This window comes from Hydra vulgaris, chromosome 09 (assembly GCF_038396675.1).
Source record: "Hydra vulgaris chromosome 09, alternate assembly HydraT2T_AEP".
Taxonomy (NCBI): domain Eukaryota; kingdom Metazoa; phylum Cnidaria; class Hydrozoa; order Anthoathecata; family Hydridae; genus Hydra; species Hydra vulgaris.
In genome coordinates, this window is record NC_088928.1 from 59,657,501 (window position 1) to 59,683,122 (window position 25,622).

General features: G+C 29.1%; 1 protein-coding gene across 2 annotated transcripts in view; it reads left to right on the forward strand.

Annotated features, from left to right (window-relative positions):
* LOC101236755 (ral GTPase-activating protein subunit alpha-2) overlaps positions 1-25,622 on the forward strand; it is a 93,124-nt gene that overhangs the window by 34,065 nt on the left and 33,437 nt on the right. The window contains exons 18-28 of one of the 2 annotated variants that reach the window (XM_065806210.1): positions 5,960-6,186; positions 10,568-10,666; positions 10,890-11,048; positions 11,131-11,256; positions 11,364-11,495; positions 11,906-11,964; positions 12,268-12,376; positions 12,599-12,709; positions 18,448-18,516; positions 20,383-20,502; positions 20,635-20,791. In XM_065806210.1, the coding sequence (XP_065662282.1) occupies positions 5,960-6,186; positions 10,568-10,666; positions 10,890-11,048; positions 11,131-11,256; positions 11,364-11,495; positions 11,906-11,964; positions 12,268-12,376; positions 12,599-12,709; positions 18,448-18,516; positions 20,383-20,502; positions 20,635-20,791 (1,368 nt within the window). The remainder of the gene's footprint in view (positions 1-5,959; positions 6,187-10,567; positions 10,667-10,889; positions 11,049-11,130; positions 11,257-11,363; positions 11,496-11,905; positions 11,965-12,267; positions 12,377-12,598; positions 12,710-18,447; positions 18,517-20,382; positions 20,503-20,634; positions 20,792-25,622) is intronic. The other variant, XM_065806211.1, reaches the window with a different exon arrangement.

The window sequence follows — 25,622 nt, forward strand, 5'->3', positions numbered from 1 at the left end:
ATATATATATATATATATATATATATATATATATATATATATATATATATATATATATATATATATATATATATATATGAATTTTGAATTTTTGAATTTGATTTTATTTAGAATCAATAAATTTACAATCAATAATAATTTTTTTTTTTTTTTTTTTATTATGTTTTTACAAATTCAATAATACTATAAATTAGTCAATCATTGATTATAAAGTATATTGACGAAGAGATGCAACACCAGGCATCTCTATACTAACTAATGTGTAGGGCTAATTGTCAACGAGACAAGATGCCCATCATGATAGGAAACTTTTGAATAAGTTGACCGAGTGAGTGTCAATTGCTTCCTGTGGTAGCATATTCCAGGACGGTGTGACACGATTAGTAAAAAAGTGATGTCGCTCTTCGCAATCGCTGACAATTTGTCTGTTTAGCTGTTTATTGTGACTCCTCCTGCAATATACGTTGTTAGAGATCCTTTGAGGAACAAAAAAGTTAACATCATCAATTTTATTTATAATTTTAAACTGTTCAATAAGATCTCCTCTAGCTCTTCTCTCTTCTAGTGTTGTCACTCTAAATATATTTAAGCGTTGCTCATATGGGAGATGTTTGATTGAGGAAACTTTTGTCGCTCTGCGCTGAACTCTTTCAAGCATATTGATATCCTTTTTTAGGTGAGGAGACCATGCTTGAATAGCCAATTCCAGGTGTGGGCGCACATATGTGATGTAAAGCGTTCACCAGAGATAAATGCTTCTGCTTCGGAACACTTCTTTTAGTAGGCCCAATTTGTAATAGGCTACTGAGACTGCAGACTCTACCTGGGCACGGACTTTGAGGTCATTTGATATTAGAATACCTAGATCTCGTTCAGTTTCAGTTTCCTCCAGGTTTCGACGAGTGCCTTCTGTGTTCGTCATTGAATAGACTTGATTAGATTTTCTGTTACCTCGACCGACATGCATTGTTTTGCATTTTTCCACATTAAAGAACATCAACCATTTGTGAGACCATTTTATGGCTTGATCAATGTCTGATTGTAAAGCTAGCATATCTTCATTCGATTTTATCATGTTCATAATTTTACTATCATCTGCGTAGAGCTTGAACTGGCTGGTAATGTTGTCCGGCAGATCATTTATAAATAGTACGAAAAGGAGAGGGCCGAGGACACTTCCTTGAGGGACGCTACTTGTAACTTTTTTCCAATCTGATGTGAATATTTTAGCAGTTGAGTGAGTATCAATGACAACACGCTGTTGTCTATTGTTAAGCCAAGCATTTATCCACATTAGTGCTTTCCCGCTGATGCCATATGCTTTCAATTTGCTCAATAGGCGATTATGTGGGACTTTATCAAATGCTTTTGCAAAATCAGTGTAAATCATATCGACTGGATACTTCTTGTGTGCAGCTTCTGTGAGGAAGTCGCGAGTTTCGAGGAGATTAGTCAAACAGCTTTTTCTTTGAACAAATCCGTGTTGTGCTATGCTTATTAAACCGTTTAAGTTACAGTGTAGCATTATTTTTTCATGTAATATACTCTCGAATATTTTGCATGGTATGGATGTGAGAGAAACTGGTCTATTATTTGATGCTCTTAGTTTGCTTCCTTTCTTGAAAATGGGCGTGACGTTAGATTTTTTCCACAGGTCTGGTATAGTGCTGGTTGAGAAAGATTTCTTGAAAACTAATGTTAGTGGCAATGCAAAAGCTTCTGCGCAGTGTTTGAGTACACGAGGGTGAACGTTATCAACACCAAGAGATTTAGATTCGTCTAGGTTTGCGAGTCGAGCACGGATATCGTTGATTGAAAAGATATTCTCGTCTAATAGTTCGGGGTTCTAATTCCGGCACAGGTCCGTCTGGCTCGTTGACAAATACTGATTGGAAATAATTGTTCAGGGTTGTGCAAATAATTTGAAGATCTGTTGAAATTGTTCCATCAATTGTTTCTATGGAGTTGAATACATATTTTGAGTTGGTTTTGTTTTTGATATGAGCGTGTAGCTTTTTAGGGTCGTTTTTATATAAATTAGCTAGGTTCTCTTCATATTTTAACACTGCTAATCTCAAAGTTTTGGTTACATTTCTGCATGCTTCTTTGTGCTTGTCTTTGAGCTCTCTATGTGTATGGCGACCAGAGGCAATATATTTATTCCAAAGTTCTTGTTTTGTTCTAATAGCTTTTAAAACTTCGTCTGTTATCCATGGTTCGTGTTTCTTCTTGAAGGGCAAGGTAGTCGACGGAATGAGTTCTGTTGCTAGTTCGTCGTACACTTCTAGGAATAGATTGTAACATTCGTTAGCTGAGCAGTTTTCGAATAAGCTTTTCCAATTTGTTGAACTTAATTTTAGCGAGAAATTAGCGTAGTCGGCTCTGCTCCAGATATAGCGCTTTCGCTGCACGATTGGTGGTACTTTTATCTTGTCGTTCAGAACAAATCGACCCGTGATTAGAGCATGAGATTGTCCCATTGGAGTGTCCCCGAACGAGTCTTCTTCTTTTATTTCTATCAAGAGATCTGGTTTGTCTGTTATTACTAGGTCTAGAGTACTGTTCGGCTCTGAAAATCTGTTACTACGATATGTTTTGAAGGTGATCAATTGTGTGAGTAGGCATTCGTTTAAGCAATCTTGAAATTTCATGTCTCCTGGTCGTTCATTTAGCACGTGCGCTGTTGTCGCCACGCCACCGCCAATCTCAATATACTCATAAAATGTGTTGCTAAAATTAAAGTCCCCATAGTTTATAATGAAATCACACTCTAACCTTTGGGCGGCAGCTTTCGAAGCTTTGATAGATGCTATACAGTTTTTGAGAATTTCGTCATTTAAGTCGTGTGGACAATATATACATCTGAGAAGAATTGAGTTGTTGCCAAGCTTAATAACGCGCCACATTTGTTCAATGGAGTCTGAGTTCAATTGTGCAAAATTGGTTTCTAATGTAGTTATCTCTTCTTGTATATAAATGGCCACGCCACCTCCTCTTCCGTCTCTATCTCTTCGATGAATTTGATAGCCTGGTATAACCGTGTCGCTTATTCCGTTGTACCAAGTTTCGGTGAAGAATAAAATGTGAGGAGTATTTTTAACTTCTAAGTTGTGTAAACGGGCTATGGCTTCGTTGCGTTCGTTTTTATTTAGCGAGCATGGATTGTTGGCCCAAAAGCGGAGATTTGCAGGAGATAGATTATTTTTATTTATTACAGGGATGCTGGTCGTTATTTTGGTGTGTTTTTTTTTAGGTGGACGAGTTTTCTTGAGTGGTGCTTGTTGTAGCTGCTGTATTACTTCTTCGATATTCGTTGAGAGCTGTAGTTGCTGAGGCGAACACATATTTCTTTTGCTCGTTTGACATTGTGACATCAATACAGCATATTTGACCGGTTCTTTTGTGGATGACATTCCGAAACGGTTGGTCGAGAATCCCAGCATCTTTCAGCTCTTCGTTTTTCTTTTTAAGTCTAGCTCGAGTTTCGTTGAACGCTTGTTGCTGAGCCGGAGTTCTGTCTTCTCGTGCGAAAACTCCGTTAAATTGTTGTAGTTGATGGCGATTGCAGAGATTTAAAACAGCGGTTTGTTCCATTTCGTTTGCAAGAGAGACTTGAATAATATTATAGTTATGAACAATTTGTTTTTTACTTGAGTTTAGGCGTCGAGCGTGTTTGATTGTAAAGTCATCAAGACCACAAGCCTTGATGAACTCTGTGACGCTTGTCTTGTCGTCTTTGTTCTCGGTTTTGGGTAGACCAACCACAATGACGTTCATGGAACGATCCTGCCTGTCTTTGTTTTCGGCAGCAACAATATTTATTATTTCGTTTCTGTATTTGACTGTTTCAGGTGCGTTTCCTTTGAGTTTCGAGGCGTAGGTAATAGATTTCTTGTTTTCCAGTTTCTTGTTGAGATCGTAAATTTGGGCAGTTAGTTTAGCCTCGGTTTCTTTATTCAATTTAATTATCGGTGTGAGCGCAGAGATTAATGCCACCTTGAGCATTTCGGCAACGCGGTTTTTGTAGTTTTCGTTGAATGTTTTGTTTGTGAATGTTGTTGCCATGGTATCTCTTATCGCTGCGTCGACTATTGATACGCAAGTTGTGTCGAGAGCTGCCGCAGCAGCCACTATTGATGTCATTTGATAATTGTCAATTTTAATAATTTACAATTATTAAAATAATAATAATAAAAATTTTAATAATAATGATAATAATAATAAAGATATTAAAATAATATATTTCAAGTTTTAGCAAACTTTAAAACTTTATATATATATATACATATGACTTTAATATATATTTTGATTTTATAGTCCAATACTCCAAATACATATATCAGATTACCAACAAATAAAGTTAATTAAAAAAAATATTTTGTTGAAATGAAAAAAGTAAAAGCAAATTGTAGCAGAGCATGTTTATTAATTCATTTATTACGAGCATATCAAAGTCATTATACCATTTAAAAGCTAAATCCTTTTTGAATTGTCTCTTATTATTATTATTTGTTTTTAAATATATTTAATAATAAAAAAAGAAATATTTAAATAGTAAAATATGAAATGCTTTTAAGAAAAAAGTATGAAATATTATTTAAGCAAATCAAAAATAACATTTATTGGTTCATCCATGTGAATTAAGTTGTAATTCAATATTTTAAATTGGCTATAAATCACATTGCAATGGTTAACATTAAAGCTGTTTTAAGTGTCATTGCATTGACTTATATCAATACTCAATGATAAACAGTTTTAATGATTAAAAAATATAATGATACGAAGATATAGTTGATAAAAAGGACATAAAAAGATATAATTATGCAAAGGTATAGTTGATTCAAGGATATAATGATTAAAAGATACAAATAACAATACAAATAATGATACAAATAATGATACAAACAATGATACAAATAACAATACAAATAATGATTCAAATAATGATACAAATAATGATACAAATAATGATACAAATAACAATACAAATAATGATTCAAATAATGATACAAATAATGATACAAATAATGATAAAAACCAGCAAGTAGTAAAGCAATATTTAAAAATTTTGTACCAAATAATAAATCAAATTTTTGCAAACTTAAGAAATGTTTTGCTGTCCTACAGTCAGCTAAGTATGTTACTCTTGTACCAAACTGATATTTTTCCGATTTTGAGAGGTGTATATGTATACAAACATCTGTGCACACTTTTTTTTTCTTAAATTTAGTCCATAAGTCTTTATATTTTTGGAGCTTCTGGATACCAAACACTAGGTAGAAATAATGTTTTTGTAATTTTGAAATTCATAGTCCTTTTTGGGACTCTGCATCACTTCTATCCTTGCATGAAACATCGAGACATCTTTAACCCAATCGTGTGTGTGTGTGTGTGTGCCATAGTAAATATAGTAAATAAAGGCCAGAGACAAATAAGTTATCAAAGATGTTGTTAATAAAAGAAAAATAAAGCATTATGGGATCTTGGATGTAAAACTAAAAGACTCCAAATTTTACTTTAAAAGAGGTAGACTGGTGTCTAATACTTTTATACCTTACAGAATGTGAGAGGAATTTTTTTTACTGTCTTCCAAATCTTCTTCTGGTACTTTGTCTGAAATGTACTGACCAGCTTTTTCTGAATCTAATCTCTTATGGCCTGGATGAGCTTTTTAATTTTAGTAATTCTAAATTTTTAATTTTAATAAGTCTAAAAATTTGTCATGCATACTGTATTGGAAAAAGATTTTTTAAATGTTATATTTGAAATTTATATTTATTAAATAATCAAGGATATAAAGGTATTGAACACAAATGATTTTTAAATAGTCATTTATATTAAATTAATCAAGAATGTAAAGCAACTCCTGAAAATATTTTTTTGAGTTAATATATGAAATCCAGTGTTATTTTATTACATTTAATGTTATTTATTTTTAAAATCCTTATTGTGTTTTTAGTAGACTCAAGCACAATTAATGTTTCAGAAGATAGTTTTGAAGAAGATGACAATGAGGAAAACAGTGTTGTTAATGGTGGTGATGTTAAAGGTTGGACAAAAGTCTCTTCCATGATATTGTGGCAAAGAATACTATGTATAATGGGAAATATTAACGAAATAAAAGATGCAGAAATTCATGCAATTGTTTTTAAAGAGTTAATACAAATTTGGTCAATGCTAGAAACAGTAATTTTTTATTCATAATTTTTTTTAAACAATTCTACAAACCTTTTATCTTAGTTATTTATAAGTTTTAAAAAAACTTTTTGTTAAAATAAATAATAAAAATTTAATTTGATGACTTTTCAAAAAATAGTTAGTCGTTTTTTAACTTACTGTTGTAAAGTTTTTAGAATATTAGTAATGTGACTAAAAGTTATGACTATTAGTAATGTGACTAAAAGTTATGACTATTAGTAATGTGACTTAAAGTTATCACTATTAAACTTTTCGGCTACATTCTTCTGAGTTTAAACTTTTTTCAATCTTTAAAAGCAAATTATTTATCTTTGATTGATAATTTGACATTTTTGATCAATTTTTTTCATGGTCTTCTATTGGTACTTTGACTGTTGGTTGTAATAATATTTATATATTTGCAATTGAAAGCATTTTTCAAGCGAATTTTAGTTGATTTTCTCTGAAGTTGAGTTTTCGTTGCTTTAAGTTAAGTCACGGAAATCAGGTTGACTTTAACTGATTTTTTTCAGGGAAAAATCAGTTAAAGTCAAGGAAATCCATCTTGAAATATTGGCAGACATCCTGTGGTTCGTAAAAATGGGCATTATAATAAAGTTTCCTGAATTTCATTTTAATATTTGTGGTTGCTAATCATGGTTAAAAACACCATGTGTTTTTAACCATGATTAGCAACCACAAATGTGACAAAACAAAATGTGACTTAGGTTAGGATTGATATTTTTTGAAAATTATGTAGTTATGTTATGCATTAACTTTTAAAGGTCAGTCTTATATGTCAAATGTAATTGATGTAAATACCTTATTTAACAGTAAAATTTTAATGCTATAGTTATCTATCTTTCCTCCAAATATTTTTAATTAATAAAATCAAATAAAAATTAATTTCACTTTTTTTTTTTTTTTAACTTATTGTGTAATTTTCTTGTAAGAAGAGAAAAGCAAAATGAAAGAGGGTATTACACTTGTTACAAGTTGCTGCTATTTTAATTTCTTTTAATAAGATTACTTGATGATGCTAAATACAATGGTACTTTAAATGGTAAGAATTAGATATCAGTTTTCTTAATGACATATAGTGCAGAAAAAACATAGCAATGCTAACTTGTAAAATTGAAATCTCTATGACCTCTATGGTTAATATCATGTTAATTAAATGATTCTTAACTTAATTTGGAAAACTTAAATTTACAATAAGATTAAATATATTATAAAAAATCAAATATAAAATAATGTAAATTTGATCAGTATTTCTTTAAATTGAAAACCACTATGTATATAATTTTGAAAAATGTTTTTTTTTTTTAACTGAGTGCTTTTATGAGTAGTTAATATTTTAGGCCTTTTTCCTTATTCCCCTCTGTTTCCTTATTTCCCTCTCTTTCCTTATTTCCCTCTCTTTTTCTTATTTCCCTCTATTTCCTTGTTCCCCTCTCTTTCTTTGTCCAAAAGTATTTTTAGATATTAGTTTTAGTGCATATATTTTGCTTAATAACCTTTTTTACTGATTTTTATGGTTCCTGTCAACTTGTTTTTTCTTTTTTTTCAACTTTATCGGTGATTAATTAAAATATACTGTTGAATTTTATGCTTTATTTATGAAGTCTTAGAAACCATATATTTTGGCCCCATCAATCCGCCAAGTGTAGTAATAGTAGCAAGTGCAAGCATAATAATTATCAAATAACATTTTTCATAAACTCATTTATTTTTTGATGTATCAAACATCTTAATGGAATAACAGTGTCAATTTCAAAGTTTATTTGGGATGCCACTCATTAAAGTTTACTTATGTTAGTGTCATTTGGGATGTCATTCATTAAAGTTTAGCGATGTCAGTGTTAATTAAGTTTAGTTTCACCCAAAGCTAAGGAAACGTTTTAAAAGTTTTTCTTTTTAAACGCTTAACAATATTTACATAGTTTCGAAAGTCATTTCTGGGAGAAGATCTACTTCGTGGATTCAGGCTGGCATGGAATCTTTTATTCCCTCTCGACGATTCCAGGTCAAGCCTCACTCTCCTCCATGGTTTTCCTCACACTGTGCTGCTGCGATTGCTAATCGAAACCGTTACTTCCATATTTATCAGCAAAACAATTCTCCAGAAAACAGATGTCTGTTTATTACTGCTAGAAACAACTGTAAAAAGGTTTTGTCTAACACCAAAACCCGCTATTCTCAGGTCATGAAATCTCGTATCTCATCTCAAAAATTAGGCTCTCGTGACTTCTGGAGAATCTTTAATAATATCAATAATAAGGGCAAATCTATAATTCCACCTCTCTTGTATGGTTCAGACTTTGTCACCTCACCTAAAGACAAAGCCGAACTGTTTGCTAAAAACTTTTCATCAATATCATCTCTTGATTCCACTAATTGCGTTCTACCTGATATTGCCAACAAACAGATTGATCCATTGCTTGACATTCATATCACTCCAGCATCTGTATCTAAAGTGATTTCCTGCCTAGACTCTTCTACAGCTTGTGGCCCAGACAACATACCTGTTATCGTCTAACTACCGTCCCATAAGTCTTCTTCCTATCATAAGCAAGGTTTTTGAATCTTTAATTAACAAACACTTAATTTCTCATCTTGAATCTAATAACTTACTTTCTGACCATCAATATGGGTTTCGATCTTCTCGTTCTACAGCTGATTTGCTAACAGTAATAACTGACAGGTTTTATCGTGCATTAGATGAAGGTGGAGAGGTTAAGGCCATCGCTCTTGACATTTCAAAAGCGTTTGATAAAGTTTGGCATGCTGGTCTTCTTCATAAGCTTTCTTCTTATGGTGTATCCGGCAACACCTTTAAGATCATTGAATCCTTCCTTTCCAATCGTAGCATAAAAGTTGTCCTCGATGGACAACACTCTTCTTCTTATTCTGTAACTTCAGGGGTTCCTCAAGGTTCTATCCTTGGCCCTATACTCTTTTTAATTTACATTAACGATCTTCCAGATATTCTCACATCTAAGGTGGCATTGTTTGGTGATGATACTACCATTTATTCTTGTCGTGATAAAAAACCAACACCCTCTGATTGCTTGGAGGGGGCATTTGAGCTTGAAAAGGATCTCACTTCTGCTACAGCATGGGGCTCACAGTGGCTGGTGAACTTTAATTCTGATAAAACTCAATTTTTTTCAGCCAATCGTTATCGCAATAATTTAGATCTTCCTATATTTATGGATGGTGATGTACTTGATGAGTCACCTACTCTTCACCTTCTAGGATTAACTCTTACTTCCAATCTTTCTTGGAAACCATATATCAAATCGGTTGCAAAATTAGCATCTGCTAAGGTTGCATCTCTTTATCGAGCTCGCCACTTTCTTACTCTGGATTCTATTCTCTATCTCTATAAATCTTTAATCCGGCCTTGTATGGAATACTGTTGCCATATCTGGGGCGGATCTTCTAATGATGTCCTTTTTCTTTTAGACAAGGTGCAAAAATGCATTGTAAACATAGTTGGACCTGCTCTTGCAGCCAACCTCCAACCATTATCACATCGTCGTAATGTTGCTTCTCTTTCTCTTTTCTACAAATACTATAATGGGCACTGCTCTAAAGAGCTAGCGTCTCTTGTGCCATCTACTAAAATTCATTCTCGTGTTACTCGTCATTTAATTAAGTGTCATCCTTTTTCTGTGACTGTTCCTAAGTGCTCCAAAAACGCTTATTCGTCTAGTTTTTTTCCTCGAACATCAGTTCTTTGGAATTCGCTTCCTTCATCTTGCTTTCCTGATTCATATAATTTGCAATCTTTTAAATCGTCTATCAATCGTTATCTTGCTCTACAACCTTCATCTTTTCTCTTACAGTAACTTCCAACTTTAATTAGTGGCTGCTTGCAGCCTTGTTGGAAGCGAAGATGTTTAAAAAAAAAAAAAAAAAAACTTTAACATATCATTTAATAAGTGATGATGTCACAAAAGATAATATTATGTAAGGGAATGATTGTTATTATGTAGTGGTAAAATGTTTCTAATTTATATTTGCAGGATCTACTTAATTAATGCTGAAACTTTTTTATTTGAGAATATTTAAATTTCTAAAAATTGTGGTTTTTATAACAATAATACGAGATGTTGTTGCTATAACAACCGCAAAATTCTAATTTTGTTTTAGTTCCATTTTTTTTGTTTTATTTCTTTTTTTTTTGTTGATAAGTTCTTAATATTTCTTTTTCAATGTGTATAATTTCTATACAGTCTTATGTAATAAATTTTGCAATAATCTGATTTATTAAGTCTATTTTTATATTGATCAATTGTTATTGGTTTTATAATATATGATGGTAAACCATTCAAGTCATATGCAATACAAATTATTCACTTTTATTTTTATGCTTTGTTGATAGGTGAAGCGTAATCAAGGAATCAGCATTGATAATAAAAAAACACCTCCTCCACCAAAGTTAACACCACCATTATTTTTTTGTTCAACTTGGTGCTTTCAAGTGAGTACAAAAATATTTAGCGCTTTGTTATATGTATTTATATATTACACTGAAATTTGGCTTATAAAAGATAAAAAGCTATGATTATTTTCAGAATTTAATTTTTTTTTAATTTTTGTATATTTACTTTTTACAATAATGCTTTTAAAATATATAAAACATTTAAAAGTACAAACAAAAGCTTAAATATTAACAATTAAAAATAACTGTTAATACTTTTTAGGCAGCTTGTTCTGGGAATACCACCCATAAATCAGGAGTTGTTTTAGCTTATAAGCTTGCTTGTAAGATGATAGTTAAAAGTCATGGTTTAAAACCATCAGTTGATCAACTTCTTTATTTTTTTCAAACCATTCATACTGGTTTAACATCATTTGATCAGGTAATATTTTAGTTTTGAAAATATTTTTGTTTGTTTACACAATATTTTATACTTGTGTTTAAATTTTTAATTGTTTTGCTAGGATTTTATTAATGCGATTGTTGGCGAATGTGCAACTATTTTTTCATTGCCCATTGATGGCATATCATGCCTAATACCAGATTTTATTACTGCTTGTAGTTCAGTTTTATATACACAGTCCATGAATGTATGTTGCTTCACATAATTTTTTATGTTGTTAAAAATTTATAAATTTTATGTAGTGAAAATTATAGCTTTTACAATATAAATTTGAAAGTTAAGTTTTGTCTTTAGTTTCCACACAATGAAGCAATTACAATACTTGGTTCTTTAATATGTTTTTCGTCTATGTTCCCTGAAATGAAAATTTATCAACCTGGTGTAACTTCTGAGCTAAAAATTTTAGTGCTTGGGAAAGAAATTAGAGTGAGAAATATGTTGACACTTACACTCATATATGACATATATATGTATTACACTTACTTACATATATGACATATATGTATTACACTTACTTATATATATGACATATATATGTATTTAACACTTACACTTATAAATATGAAATATATATGTAATTGACAGTTACACTTATATATATGATTTGTATATGTATTTGACACACTTGTATATATGACATTTATATGTATTTGACACACACTTATATATGTGACATATATATGTGTTTAACACTTACACTTATATATATGACATTTATATGTATAAGCAATTTTTATAACATAAGTTACTTTTATAACAAGTCTTGTTTGTTCATGAATTTTATAATAATTGATAAAGTTAACTTTTTTTGAGAGGGAAATAATTTTTGTAAATAGGAAATGATATTGGCTCCAATGATTAAAGCTGCTAAGTGTGATCCTTCTTGTAAAACAAGGTAATGGTATTTAGTTGATGATTTTAAATACATTATCGCTTTCATATTACTTTAAATCTCTTGGTTTCTACAAATGATTTTAAGTCTCTTTCTCCCTATGCATAACCATGTCTCTTTTTTCCTTTGCACAAGTATTTCCTCATAACTTTCTCTTTTTTCTTACATAAGTACTTAACCTTTTTAAATAAACATTGTTTATTTATAAAGGTTTAGTACTTATGTAAGAAAAAAGTAATGTAAGAATGTTTGTTTTAAAATTCAAATTAAATAGTCAAAAAATGTTTAATAATTTCAATTATTTAGATGTGTTGCTCTTTGTTGTCTTGGAGTCCTTGTTATTGATTCATTAATCCATTTGGGTGGTCACACTCTAGTACATGATTGCATTGCACTTCTAGTCAGTATATTGGTGGTATGTTTTATTTTAAAGTATTGTAGCTGTTATTATTTTTGTTAAAGATTTTTTTGTAAAAATCTTTTTACTATAAGTTTGTTTTTCTCAAACAAAATTTAAGAAAGAATTAATCAGTACACATTAAGCTTTTTAAAAAGGTTTTACTTATTGTTTCATATAATTATTTTTGTTTTTTTTTTTTGAAATTTTTTTAAAATATTTTTTTATTTTTATTGTTAGTTTCACAATCATGTTGTGTCTATGGTTGCTCTAGATGTGTTGTTTTCTTTAACATTCTACTATAAAGAAATGAATATGTTTGATGCTACATTGCCACTAAAAATTGTTATGGTATTTTTTTTTTTAATTTTTTTTTTTAATTGTTAAAAATGTTTCTTATTAAAATATATGTAAGTATTATATGATATATGAAGTATAATATGTGAAAAATAAGATATAATACACAAATAAAAAGTATAATGAATTGAAAACTTTAAATTCATAAAATATTTATAGTAAGCAAATAATTATATGTATTTCTTAATCGGTTGTATTTATTAGTTTATTTTATTTAAAACTTCAGAATAAAATTTTTTTACTTTCAATATCATATTACTTTTAGTGATATTGAATAGATTTAAAAACTATTAAGTTCATTTTATAAACTAATCAAATAGATTAAATAGTTAATAGATTTATCAGTTACTACTAAACAGATTTATCTGGTTTACTTTTGAGTTTATTATTTGGTGAGAAAAAATCTATTTTGTAGTCATATCTTTAGTCATATGTAATGTAATCAAAAATGTAAATCAAACATTTAATTTTAGAATCTTATGTCTAAACAGAGGCATCAAAATATATTATTATTTGATATGCTTATTAATGATAGGTGATAAAAAGTTGTTTTATAATATGTTATATTGTAAAAAAAAATATTAACTTCATAACATTATTAAGTAGAATTTAAGTTTATGTAAAATATTAGTAATAAAATACAAACACACACACCAAAGTATATATAAATAATGGAGTGAGATCCAACACATTTATGGAAAAGAAATATCCACCTAGTCTCTAGTGTTTGAAAAACAGAAATTTATATTTGTGTCTGCATTTCAAAATCCTTAAGCAGATTTTTCCCATTGTATATTAAAATTTAAAATTTCTTATTTAGGCAAAGAATGTATGAATGTATTTTGTATAAACTGTTTGATTGTATTATAAAGTTGTATTGAAAAACTTCCAAGTTTTTTTTTGGCTGTTTATGCTTCCGATACTCAGCCAGCCAATAGTGGCCAGCCAGTAATGGCTTTTTGAGAAACAACATTTGTCTTATTACGTTCGTGAAAATTAAAAAATTAATGTCATGCATGTATTTTTTTATATTTTATGAATCATTGGTTCATACTAGCATTTCATTCAGCGTTTTATATAAAGATATTTTGAGCTTTTTTATATAACAGTTACTATTGGTTGGGAGTTGGATATTCAAATTTTTTCAGATTTTTTTAATATTCATTTTAACATATATAAAAATTGCAGAATCAAAAGAATAAAATGACATGTGCTGATTTGATGATATGTACTGATTTGATGACATGTACTGATTTGATGATATGTGCTGATTTGATGACTTGTGTTCATTTGACATAATCAAAATGTGTACAAGTTTAAAAATTTTTTTTGTATTTTAGAGTAGCATATTTGGAGGGGCTCTTGCAGCACTTCTTGAGCTGCCTAAATTATTTCTGGGTATTCAGCTGAAACCATTCACACAATGTTCACAAACAGGAAGCTTCAACTGTGCAGACAACACTGTCAACTTTTCAAACTAAATTTTGCTACTTTTTTTTTGACAATGCTGCAGCTTTTTCAGCTTCAGAAAATTGAGTCATTCATATATACTGAAAAACACTTTCTAATTGGCACACTGTTTAAGTCGTTTTTAAAGGTACCTCATGCTATCTGCAGACCTTTTTACAGGCTAGATTGTTTATTTTTGGTTTTTCGGAAATGTGACCCTTTTGAGACATTGCAGATTGAATAAAAAAGCTGTTAATAATGGGATTGAAACATAGTGTTCTCTACTACAGGTCTATTCATCGTGCAACCAGATTTTTTTGTAGAGGTCTACTTTTTTACGACAAAAAAGATAATAAATTCATAATTTTAAAACTAAAAGGTATTTTTAATTCTCTGTATAGCCTAATAATTTTTTTGATGAAAAAAGAAAAAGAAAAAAATATAATCTTAAGTAATAAACAATGTAAATAAAACGCAAAGAAATTTTTTCTAATTCAAAATTTCACAAATTTACATAGTTATATAATTTCACCTTTAGTTTTAGCTTTAACATCTAAAATACAAAATTGATATTTTCTTATATTGAGTAGAAATGTTATTAAACCAAACAAAGAATATAAGATAAATTTTGATTAAAATTGTTAACAAAATCTGAAGAATAAATAGAAAAAATAGTATACTATATATATTATAAATAGTAGACAACTAAGTAGACTTCTAATAGATTTTTAATACTTTTAATGCAGGTTCTTTGCCAGATTTTGGAGTGACAATGGTATATAAATTAAAAAAAAAATGTTGCTCAATATTACACAATGATGTTCTTTCATATTCAATAAATAATAGTCTGATATAATCATAAAAATACTACTTAAAGATTTTCTGCTAACATGATCTTTAATTATTTGAAAAACTACAAAACAAAAAAATGTCCATTGGCACTAATTATCCAAAAATTTAGAAAACTGACCATATTTCTAATAATAGAATGTTGTTTGATCTAAAAGTTCATAATCAGTTTGTTCTTTATCTTTTCATGTAACATAACCAGCAATGTGAATAAGTGACATTTTGACATCATCAGCAATAGAAGAATACAGATCTTGCAAGTTATCAAGAATTTCGCAGTAGTCTTCAGACAATTTGTATTGGCATAACGCGCATTGATGACCAGACTTCACATTAAAATTGTCAATATCTACATTTATTTTCAAAAGTAAAGATGCATGTTTGATACGTAATTTTTCAATAACTTGTTGAACACTAAAAAAATATGTACCACCAGAACGTTGACAAAGTATACTATATTCTTTTTCCAGGTGATCTGATGTAAATTGACCATGAAGTACATAGTTTTGCGTAGTGTTAAGTAAATATCTACATAAATCTACTAGTCCATAACAAGTTAAATGTATACAAGTTGCAGTATCTTTAGAAACTTGTTTAATACGTTTACCTTTAGGACCTGCCATTTTAAGTACCATATCACCAAATTGTAGTATTAAATTTAAACAGTTGTCATCAGGATTATTGATAACAGCTTGCAAAGGATCATTATGCTTCGTATCAGCACTAATGGCTTTGACATTTAGAATTTTCCACCAAATAATAACTTTATTGATAAATATAGCAATGTCGTTAACATCACTATGAATCATATCAGGATGTTGCAAAAGAGCAGCATAAGTTTTTTCAGAAAATACTCTTAAAACCGTCAATACACACTGTTATTCAGTAGGTTTAGCAGAAATAGTTTCATTCAGGTCAGATAACTTTAGAAAGCTTCTGGATTCTGCATTGTAAAGCTGCTTTAAATGAATTTTGCAATCCTACTTACTCCGTTATCATCAAGCATTAATTCCAGAGTTTTTTCAGTTAACCAAAGATTACAAATATTTTTTATGAGGTGTACAAAATTATAAAGTAAATACTTTCCATCTACTATTAACCATGGTTTTCCCCGATTGAATGTGTGCATTAAAAAAAAAGCCTGGTTGACACGATTTCTATCACATATAATAGCTTTTACATTTGCACTGACTGAATCAATTATTTGATTGGTTTAATTAATCTGTTCAAACAAAAAATCAGATCATAATTTTGATATTGGTATCATTTTAATTAACACCTTTGGACCCCCGTTTAAATAAACAGCCATAATCCCTAACAATGTTTTGGACAACTCCACTGGATTATCCTCCAATCTACCAAAAATAATTCCACCATGGTAAAGCAAACTTTTTTTAGCATATATTTCATCATGCAGTATGATGCATAATTTCTGCTTATCTGGAAGAGAGTTAAAAATTGAATAAATAAATTTGTTTTCATTAATATTGAAAATTTTTGAAGTAATTGAGTGAGTGTTGAAATAGATGGAAGTTGATAATCATTTCTTAAGCGATTATATAATGTTCTTGATGTTGAAAAATATACAAAAGAAGGTATAACTATTTCAGGTGTATAAAGTTTCTCCAACTGTTTTTGGTCCCATAACTGAAATATGTTGCATTATTATTTCTTTTTTATTGTCCATTTTCAAGGAGCCTAAAAAACGAAGTATCTTATAAAACTAAGACCAGGTGTCAACATGGTTTGATTGTTATGACTTGTTTCACTGTTAAGCTAGAAATATTACACTTAATCCCATAATGAAATGTTTCAAAGGTAAGATTTTCATAAATTTAAATACAAAAAAAGGTATTCCATTAAAAAATTGCAAAGATCGTGTAACAGCATAGCCATCAACCATAAACGATATAACTGGATATTGGCAATCACTGCTACTGATAAACTTGTTTTTAATGTCACAAAAGTAGCTTTATCCCTTTTAAGAAATGTGTCTAGCTCATCATCTAACGTACTTCTAATCCCACTTAAAGATCTTTTGGTAGTTCTGACAGTTGGATTAGCAGTTAAAATCTGAGATAAAGGTATTCCCAGCCAAACAGAAGAAGGCTTTTTTGGTTGACATTTTCCTCCACACACTATAACTGTATCAAAATTTAGAGGCCAGTGTAACTCACAGATAACAGTATAGTTGGTAACAACCAAATTAGAGTTTAAAATAGCTTTTATCCATTTTTCACACTTTTATCCATTTCATCACTTGGAAACCGATACACTGATATTTTCTTAACTTCAGTAGATATTTTGTTTTTTCACTTTGATAGTTGGTGTGACAAGCATACACGCAACATTTATTTGGCATGTTGATTTAATCTAAATTTTATAAATATATTATTTGCTTTAAATTAAATCTGAAACTCCATGTTTAAATTATATAAGTTTATTAACATTGTATTATATTCCATTATTTAAATATATAATTAAATGCGGTAGTGGTGTAGTGGTAGAGCGCTCGCTTCATAAGCGAGAGGTTCCGAGTTCGATCCCCACCACGTCCCTGGTAGTACCGCGCTCAACTTGTTTCTCCGCGCAGCGGCCTTGTTCGTCAAGGTTCGTGTTTCAGAGTTATAGAGTTGAAAGAGGGTTATAACCACAATTAAGTAGCCTCCTCATCTGTTGTGGCCTTCTGGGCCTTGGGGAGGTGAAATAACAAAAAAAAAAAAAAAAAAAAATATCATAAACAACATGACATTTTATCTGGTCTGAACATGGAGAAATAATTTTTTTTTTTGCTGTAAAAAAGTAGGCCTATACAAAAAAATCTGGTTGCACGATGAATAGGTCTGTAGTAAAGAACACTATGGATTGAAACCAAATTTGTTTCTGTAAGGCTTAAAATCGTTTCTTTGATTTAGTTAGAAAAATACAGAAATTTAAAATATTTGTGATATTCCTTCTGAGCATTAAGCATTTGAAAAACTGTTCACATTTAAATTAATTTAAAACTGCTTATATTTAGATTCTAGTTTTAACAACAAGAATCTAAAAATATATATTTTTGTTTGTCAAGGTTTGTGTTTCGGAGTTAGAGAGTTGAGAGAGGGTTATAACCACAAGTAGCCTCCTCATCTGTAGTGGCCTTCTCAGCCTTGGGGAGGTGAATTATAAAAAAAAAAAACCGGCCTATAGACTAAGTGAATGTAACCTCAGTCATTTACATTATTTAAAAGACTTTCTTAGTTTGATATTTTTTTTTTAATATAGCAAGAAATATTTAAAAACAATATTTTCATGCATTTCTTTGCATTGCTTATACTTTATATTTATTTATGGTATTGGTGTAATGTATTTAAATTTATAAAGTCATGCATAATGCAATGATTGTGTAAAATAGAATTATTTCTTTAAAGTCTTTTTTTTTCATTTCTATATAGGGTGTATCCCAAGTTATACATTATTATTTAGAAGCACCTTCTCTGGAAGTATCTAAATGCTCACCAGAGGTAATTTAATACTTATTGAAAATAAAGGATTTTGTCTTTAATAACAAAGACTAAATCTTTAAATGAACTTTATTATGGTTTGATATTAAAAAATATATGAAAAACTTTGTGTTTTTTTTTTTGGTTATGTTGAGTTACAAATATTTTTTTTGGTTATGTTGAGTTGCAAATATTTTTTTTGGTTATGTTGAGTTACAAATATTCTCCTATTATTTATATTACTTTTAAAACTCTTTTTTTTTCTTGTCAACACACAATACACATTTTTTTATTCTTTGGCTATTTTGTGTGTAACTAACTTAATATTTTAAAATATTTTTATTAGATTTTAGGCCTTGCAAACATTGTATTTCAATGGCCTCACAAATTTTTGTACTGCAGTTGTTGTTTTTTCATCTTTTTTTTTTGTGTAGAAACAATGCAAAGCATTTCAAGATTTTTCCAGTTTATATTTCTATCACAATGTTATGTATGTTTCACTACTCTAGATGCAACCCAGTTGGCTTTAGTAATATTCTTTTAAAGTTCTTGGATTTGTGTAGAAATTTTTCTTCATTTCACTAATGTAACACATACCACTAATTTAGTTTCTTTAATATTACATGTACAATCAAGTTGGTACACTCCTGAAGACTACTTAAAGTTAGTTTTGATTTATTGCGGCATAGTATATCAAGTAAGGAATTACTAAAGCAGAATACCAATTTCATGTCAACTTTATGAAATTGTTTTTTTAGTATAAGACTGAATTTAGGTACCCAAGGTAAAATAATAGTCTTTAGGTATCCAAGGTAAAATAACTAGAATTTAGGTAACCAAGGTAAAATAACCAGACTCAAGGTACCCAAGGTAAAATAACCATACTTTAGGTGTCAATTTTTTAAGATAAAGATGGTTTGTGGGAAAGTTTATAATTTTTTGCAATATCTAGTAGGGTCATTTATGTGCCCCATAATTGTTAAATTTTTGAGTAAACGAGCTGCAATATCTAGTATGGTGATTTATCTGCCCCATAATTTTTAAATTTTTGAGTAAATGAGGCTTTTATTTTGCTATAGTGGTTAATTCTAACTGAGAACTGGGCAAAATTTTGATTGGACAATAGTGGTAATAGATTTAAATCAAAGTTTTCCATTTAGGTGCAATTTTTCGAAATTTTCTGATTTTTAGTGACAACCTAAGATTTATTTTTATTGCTTTTAGGATACATGCATTTTTATTACTTTTCTTTAAACCATATAGAAATATGGTTTAAAGAAGCTTTTTATTATACACATAGTTGGATAAATGAGTTTAAGAACCATTTAATTATAAAATTCAAATATATACTGTACATGTTTTTCAACACATAAAATATAAAGTTCAGCAAACAATAAAAAAATAAACGACTAAGTTAGGTTAATGGATAAGTCCTTATAGAGCGTAGTTGCATGTTGTTAGATTTTTAATTTTGAATATGGTTTGTTTTTTACCCAACCATATCTTTATTTATGTTGTAATTGGTAAAAATTATTAATGTCTAGTTACATAAAAGTGCATTTGTTTTTGACAAACAAACCAAGTACCTACTCGGAAGTTTAGTTTGAAAGTTCAGCTTTTATATTTTTTGATTAACAAACACCTGGCTGAATGTATTCTAGTATTTAAATATATTGTTGTAACAGGTTTTTTATTGATATAAATTTTTGTGTTTTAAGTGGCTTTTTTTTATGAAGAAGAGGGAAACTTTTGCGTGTAAATTAGAAATATAATTTAAAATTTAAAGAAAGCTTTTTTATAAAAATATCTTTATATCCTTATATACATAAATATAATGGTATAAAAATAATTGCTATGAATTATTCTTATACATTCTTATACTTTTAGTTTATTAGTAAACTTGTGTTATGTTTGCTTGAGTGGTTGATGGTTATACCTCAAGAAGATGTTCTAAAATATCATTTGCATGTTGATGGTGCACTTTCTTACTTTGATCTTGCTATGAAAGTATGTTTTATTTTTAAAATTGTTTTTAAAGTTTAATAAATTGTTTTTAAAATTTAATAAATTGTAAAATGTCGTAGTCTATGTTTTCAAAAGATTTGATTTAAATATTTTTTTTTGGTTGGCTCATTTAAGGCATTTAGTGAATGTTGCAAAAAGAGAGAGCATGAAAGCCATTATGCTGAACGTAAACCAATCAACATTAATCAAATTTTTAGAGGTGAAAATCATCCTATTCAAATAGAATGTGTTCATAATGATTTCCAGGATTTTTCAAATGAAACAGACCCAAGTAATTATTTCAACTTTTTATTTATTATTAATTAAAAAAGTATAACTAGAAAATTGTTTATTAAATTTAGTTTAAACAACTTTTTAAATATTTTTTCTAATAAAAATGTGTTTTTTTGTGTGTTTTTTTACAAATTAAAGTAAATAAAATAGACAATTTTTTTATGTAAAAGGATTTTTTAATTGTTACTGTTTATAGTTAATTATAGTTTTAAGTTATTTTTTATTGTTAATTAGAATTTAAAGTTAATTTAGTTATAATTTAAAATTAAATGGCTGCATTTTGATGGACAACAAGACTCAAGAAGTCAACTTCCTGGTGAAAAATATTATACTTCAATTGTTTGTGGCAGTGTAAGCAACAAGTATAAATACAAACTTGTGGACAAATATGGCAAAAAATTGCCCTTCTGGCAACCAATTTGTAATTGTGGAAAAAAAATTAGAGCTTTTGTGACATCATCAACTTTGACATCAGAAATTTATATTCAAGTGTCTTCAAAAGTGACTTTTGCCATTCAATTTAATCACTATCTAGACTTTATTTGTTGACTGATTTAGTTTTGTTCAGCTATGCTAAAAAAACTTTGGAGTGGTATAAGTTGAAAAAGGTTCATTCTGTACCAAGAAAGCTTAACTGCCCACAACTCTAATCCATCAAAAAAAATTCTTAGTAAAGAAAAATTTTGAAATTGAAAGTATTTTTATACTTTTAATAAAAATTTACAGAAATTTGTAAAAAACAGTTATTATAGTTATTACATTATATGTCATCATTTTTTGTCAGTGGCGGAGTTTTGAAAATCTTTTCTATCAGAGGATCAATACTTACATGTCTAATAATCAGAATAATGCTTATTTCAGATAATAGCTAAACTATTGACATCTTCTTCCTTGTCGTTTGAAAAATATTCTTGTTCTAAATTTGGTAAAGGGTAATTTTTCATCATCTCCTAAATTTGCTAAACAACAATTATCTTTATCATAAAGAACCTTAAAAACTATAATAACTTTAATTGGCAATTAAATGCTGTGCAATAAAAATTATTGATAATTAGCTCTAATTAACTTTCCCACTTTCTTTATTACCAATATGCCATCTGTCATAATTAAAACCACATTGTCTGATGAAATACTAAATGTTTTCAAATGTTTTTTTTCTAAAAGTGCAATACATTTATCCACAGGCATTGAACTGTGAGGCAAGACTGAGACTCCAAAATTTATAATGACGGTTTTTACAGAAGTCCACTCAACTAATGTAATGCCCTTTGATTAGTTTGCATGTTAAGTTCGGCTAAGTAAGGCTAAGTAAGATCCTTTGGTTTTAGCTGCATATTCATTCACAATTTTTCGAATCGTATTTCGAATATTAGTATAACCCTTAGCACTAAGATGTACAAAATTTAATAAATGGTACACAAATGAATTAACATGGTCTTTATCTGTTAATTGCGTGGCAACTGCACCAAACAAGTCATCAGCTAGTTTTCTGAAGAATTTTGATATTTTTGTTGAATTACTCAAATTCGTAGATGTGTTTATGTTCATTGGTGCTGATACATTTTTATTTGGTTATCTGTGTTATCTCTTTGAGTTGTTCGATCTGTTTGAAGATGTGTATGCACACCACTCGTACTGCCACTAGAAGCTTAAATTGTTTTTTGAACATTTTTTATATTGACCTACACTTCCATTTTGTACCCGTATAAAATAATTCCGTAGTGAATTTTCACCCATGACTGAATAATGTGAACAAAGTATGAAAAATGATAAGGTAACATCATATACTAATTTCCAATATTAAAAAAAGAAAACATAATAGCTTTAGAAATATCAATTAACATCATGTTGCATTAATTTATTATAATAACATCAAATTTTATAATGTCATGTTGCATTATTGTTTATTATTAAAAAATGTCGTTGTTGTTATATATAAATTTATTTAACTAAACTTATACTAAATATTACACTAAATTAAGTAATTAAACTGTTCTTAAAATACTTCTTGCATTTTCTTGTATCTCTTTTTTGAATCTCTTTCAAGTTTTAAATGCTATGGTATTTTTTAGCATTTGCACAAGAATTTCTTGGTGCAAATTGTCCAAGTTGAAATACTTTTGTATCAATTATTGTTAATGTCCATGGAGAATTATACAAATGTTAATCATGTCTCAATGGAATTATGCGAATCTTTAACAATGTACAAAGAAACTTATTTTCTTACCAATCATTATATTTTACTTTTTATTTGTTGTTTTAGTTATAAAAAAATGCTTGTGAAGTGTTTGCTTTTTTTTATGAGTGTAGTTTTTTGTTATTATTTTCTCAGATTTTTTATATTTTTTTTACTGAATTTACTAGTAACAAAATTATACATTCTTATTTGATTTACTGGTTACTGGTAAACCAGCTAGCTGGTTACCAGTAACCAGTAAATCAAATAAGAATGTATAATTACAACCACTATTCAATACTATCTTTATAGTTTAACAAATGCTTCGCAAATTGTTTGATCTTCAAATATTTCATCTTGAGGCTAATAACTTACTCTCTGACAAACAGATATGTAGGTCTTGAGGCATCTTGAGACCAAAGTCTTGGTCTCAAGATGCCTTGAGACTCAAACTTAACTGTCTTGGTCTTAGTCTTAGTCTTGAAAGCCTTGAGTATTGGTCTTGGTCTCGGACCTTTACTGTCTTTTACTTTCTTGATTCTTACGAAAAATATCAGCTCAATGAATGGATTAGTTATTAATAACAAACCGTAGACTGCCGCAACTTCCCGCTCTCAATGAGAGTTTGTCATGTTGGTTTGACAAGGTTCTAACTGAAATTTTTTATGTTAGGGGATTTAAAAAAAAAAGTCTTTTAATTTTTTTTTAATGTTCAATTAAAATTATTTATATTACTATTTTTTTATTTTTTTATGTATTCTTTTTTTGATTGATTCATAAAAGTGCATAAATAAATAAAAAAAAAGTATATAAATATTTTTGTTTAAGCATTAAAAAAAAGAAAAAGATTTATTTGCTATTCTCCTTATATAAAAAAATTCAGTTAGAACCTTGTCAAACTAACGCGACAAGTTGTATCTAGAAAGACGTGTACTCTTTTCCTTTACGCCTACCTTTGTTAAACTGTCAAAATAGCGGATAAATTTCCCACAATTATGAAATTCAACACTATCAATGCTATCATATCAAACTATCTAATTTGAGTTCAGCTGTCTCATCACAAGATGAGACAGTTGAACTAAAATTCGTCTCACAAAGAGCATGTAGGTCTGAAGAACTTTGAAAGAGATAACACTTAATAGAAGAAAATTTACTTAAAAGATCAGGAATATTAGTGATTGATAGATTTAGAGAACTTGGTTATGACAATGGTTTTTTGTTTTTTATAGTTTTTGATACTTTAGTCATTTTTTAAATTGACTAAAGAACTTGACTCAAAGCACAAATAGTACTCAGTATACTATCTAATAGTCCAAACAATTGCCTCATTTCTATTAACAAACTCTAAGCCGTAACAAAGGCTCCAAATGTAGCCTCAACAATACACACCAAAAATATGAACAGGGACACCATCCATGCTTAACATGAGACTGTTAGTACTCTAATATTTTACAGCTGTTGATAGAATCAGTCTCTCTGAGAGCTACATCAGAGTTAGAGAAATCTGGCTACCAGCTGGCCTTAGAACCATAAAACTGAGTTTTAGAGCTGTAGCCTCATTAAGAGATAATAGAGTGAGTTGTCTAGTCATAAAAACAGTTTTTGATAGAAGGCAATTCAGGAATTCTTATAAAGAAAGGTATCAAGTCTGGTAAATTTATAAAAAAAAACATGTTTTTCTTTTATCAAATTTTTTCCATCTTTACATAATTTATTATTCAAATAATATTTTTTACAAATAAATATCAAACAAATAAATTTATTTTCTTATTATATAAGTATTGAGGGAAAATGTCAAATATAGCAAAAACATTTGTAAAAGCAAAAAGGCGTGAAAACTAATAAACGTAAAAAAAAAATTATCAAAGTTTCGCATAATTGTAGTGTACATAGCAAATTAGTTTCTTAGTTATACATGCTGATAAAAATTGTGAATAAATTACATATCAAAACTTTCAATTGTTGTTAAATTGTTATAAATTATAATGCGGTAGTGGTGTAGTGGTAGAGCGCTTGCTTCATAAGCGAGAGGTTCCGAGTTTGATCCCCACCACTTCCCTGGTAGTACTGCGCTCAACTCGTTTCTTCGCGCAGCGGCCTTATTCGTCAAGGTTCATGTTTTGGAGTTATAGAGTTGAGAGAGGGTTATACCACAAATAAGTAGCCTCCTCGTCTGTAGTAGCTTTCTCAGCCTTGAGGAGGCGAATTAACAAAAAAAAAACAACGTATTTTTTCTCAACTTATATCAAATTCAGTAGCTAAAAATAACAACCGGTCTAAAAAAAGAAGAATACAAAAGTTTATTTATTAAAAAAAGAAGTTTATTTTTTAAAATCAAAATTTTATAGAAATTTTTGTTTTAAGTTTACTTTTTTTCAAATTATTAAATTTTTATAGTTTATTTAATTAAAATTTATTTTAATTAAATAAACTATAAAAAGAAACAGTAGAAAAGTTTAGCTTTTTGCCATGAATTATTGAAACACTTAAAAAGTTAAAAGATGCAAATTGCCATGGTCAGCGTGTCTGAAAAAATTATGTTAAATATGGACAAATGAGGTGTGCAACCGCACACCTTCCTGGGAAGGCTTAGTTATGTAATATTATTGTCAACGCTCGGAATTAGGAAAAATGAGGTTAGCAATAATTAGCT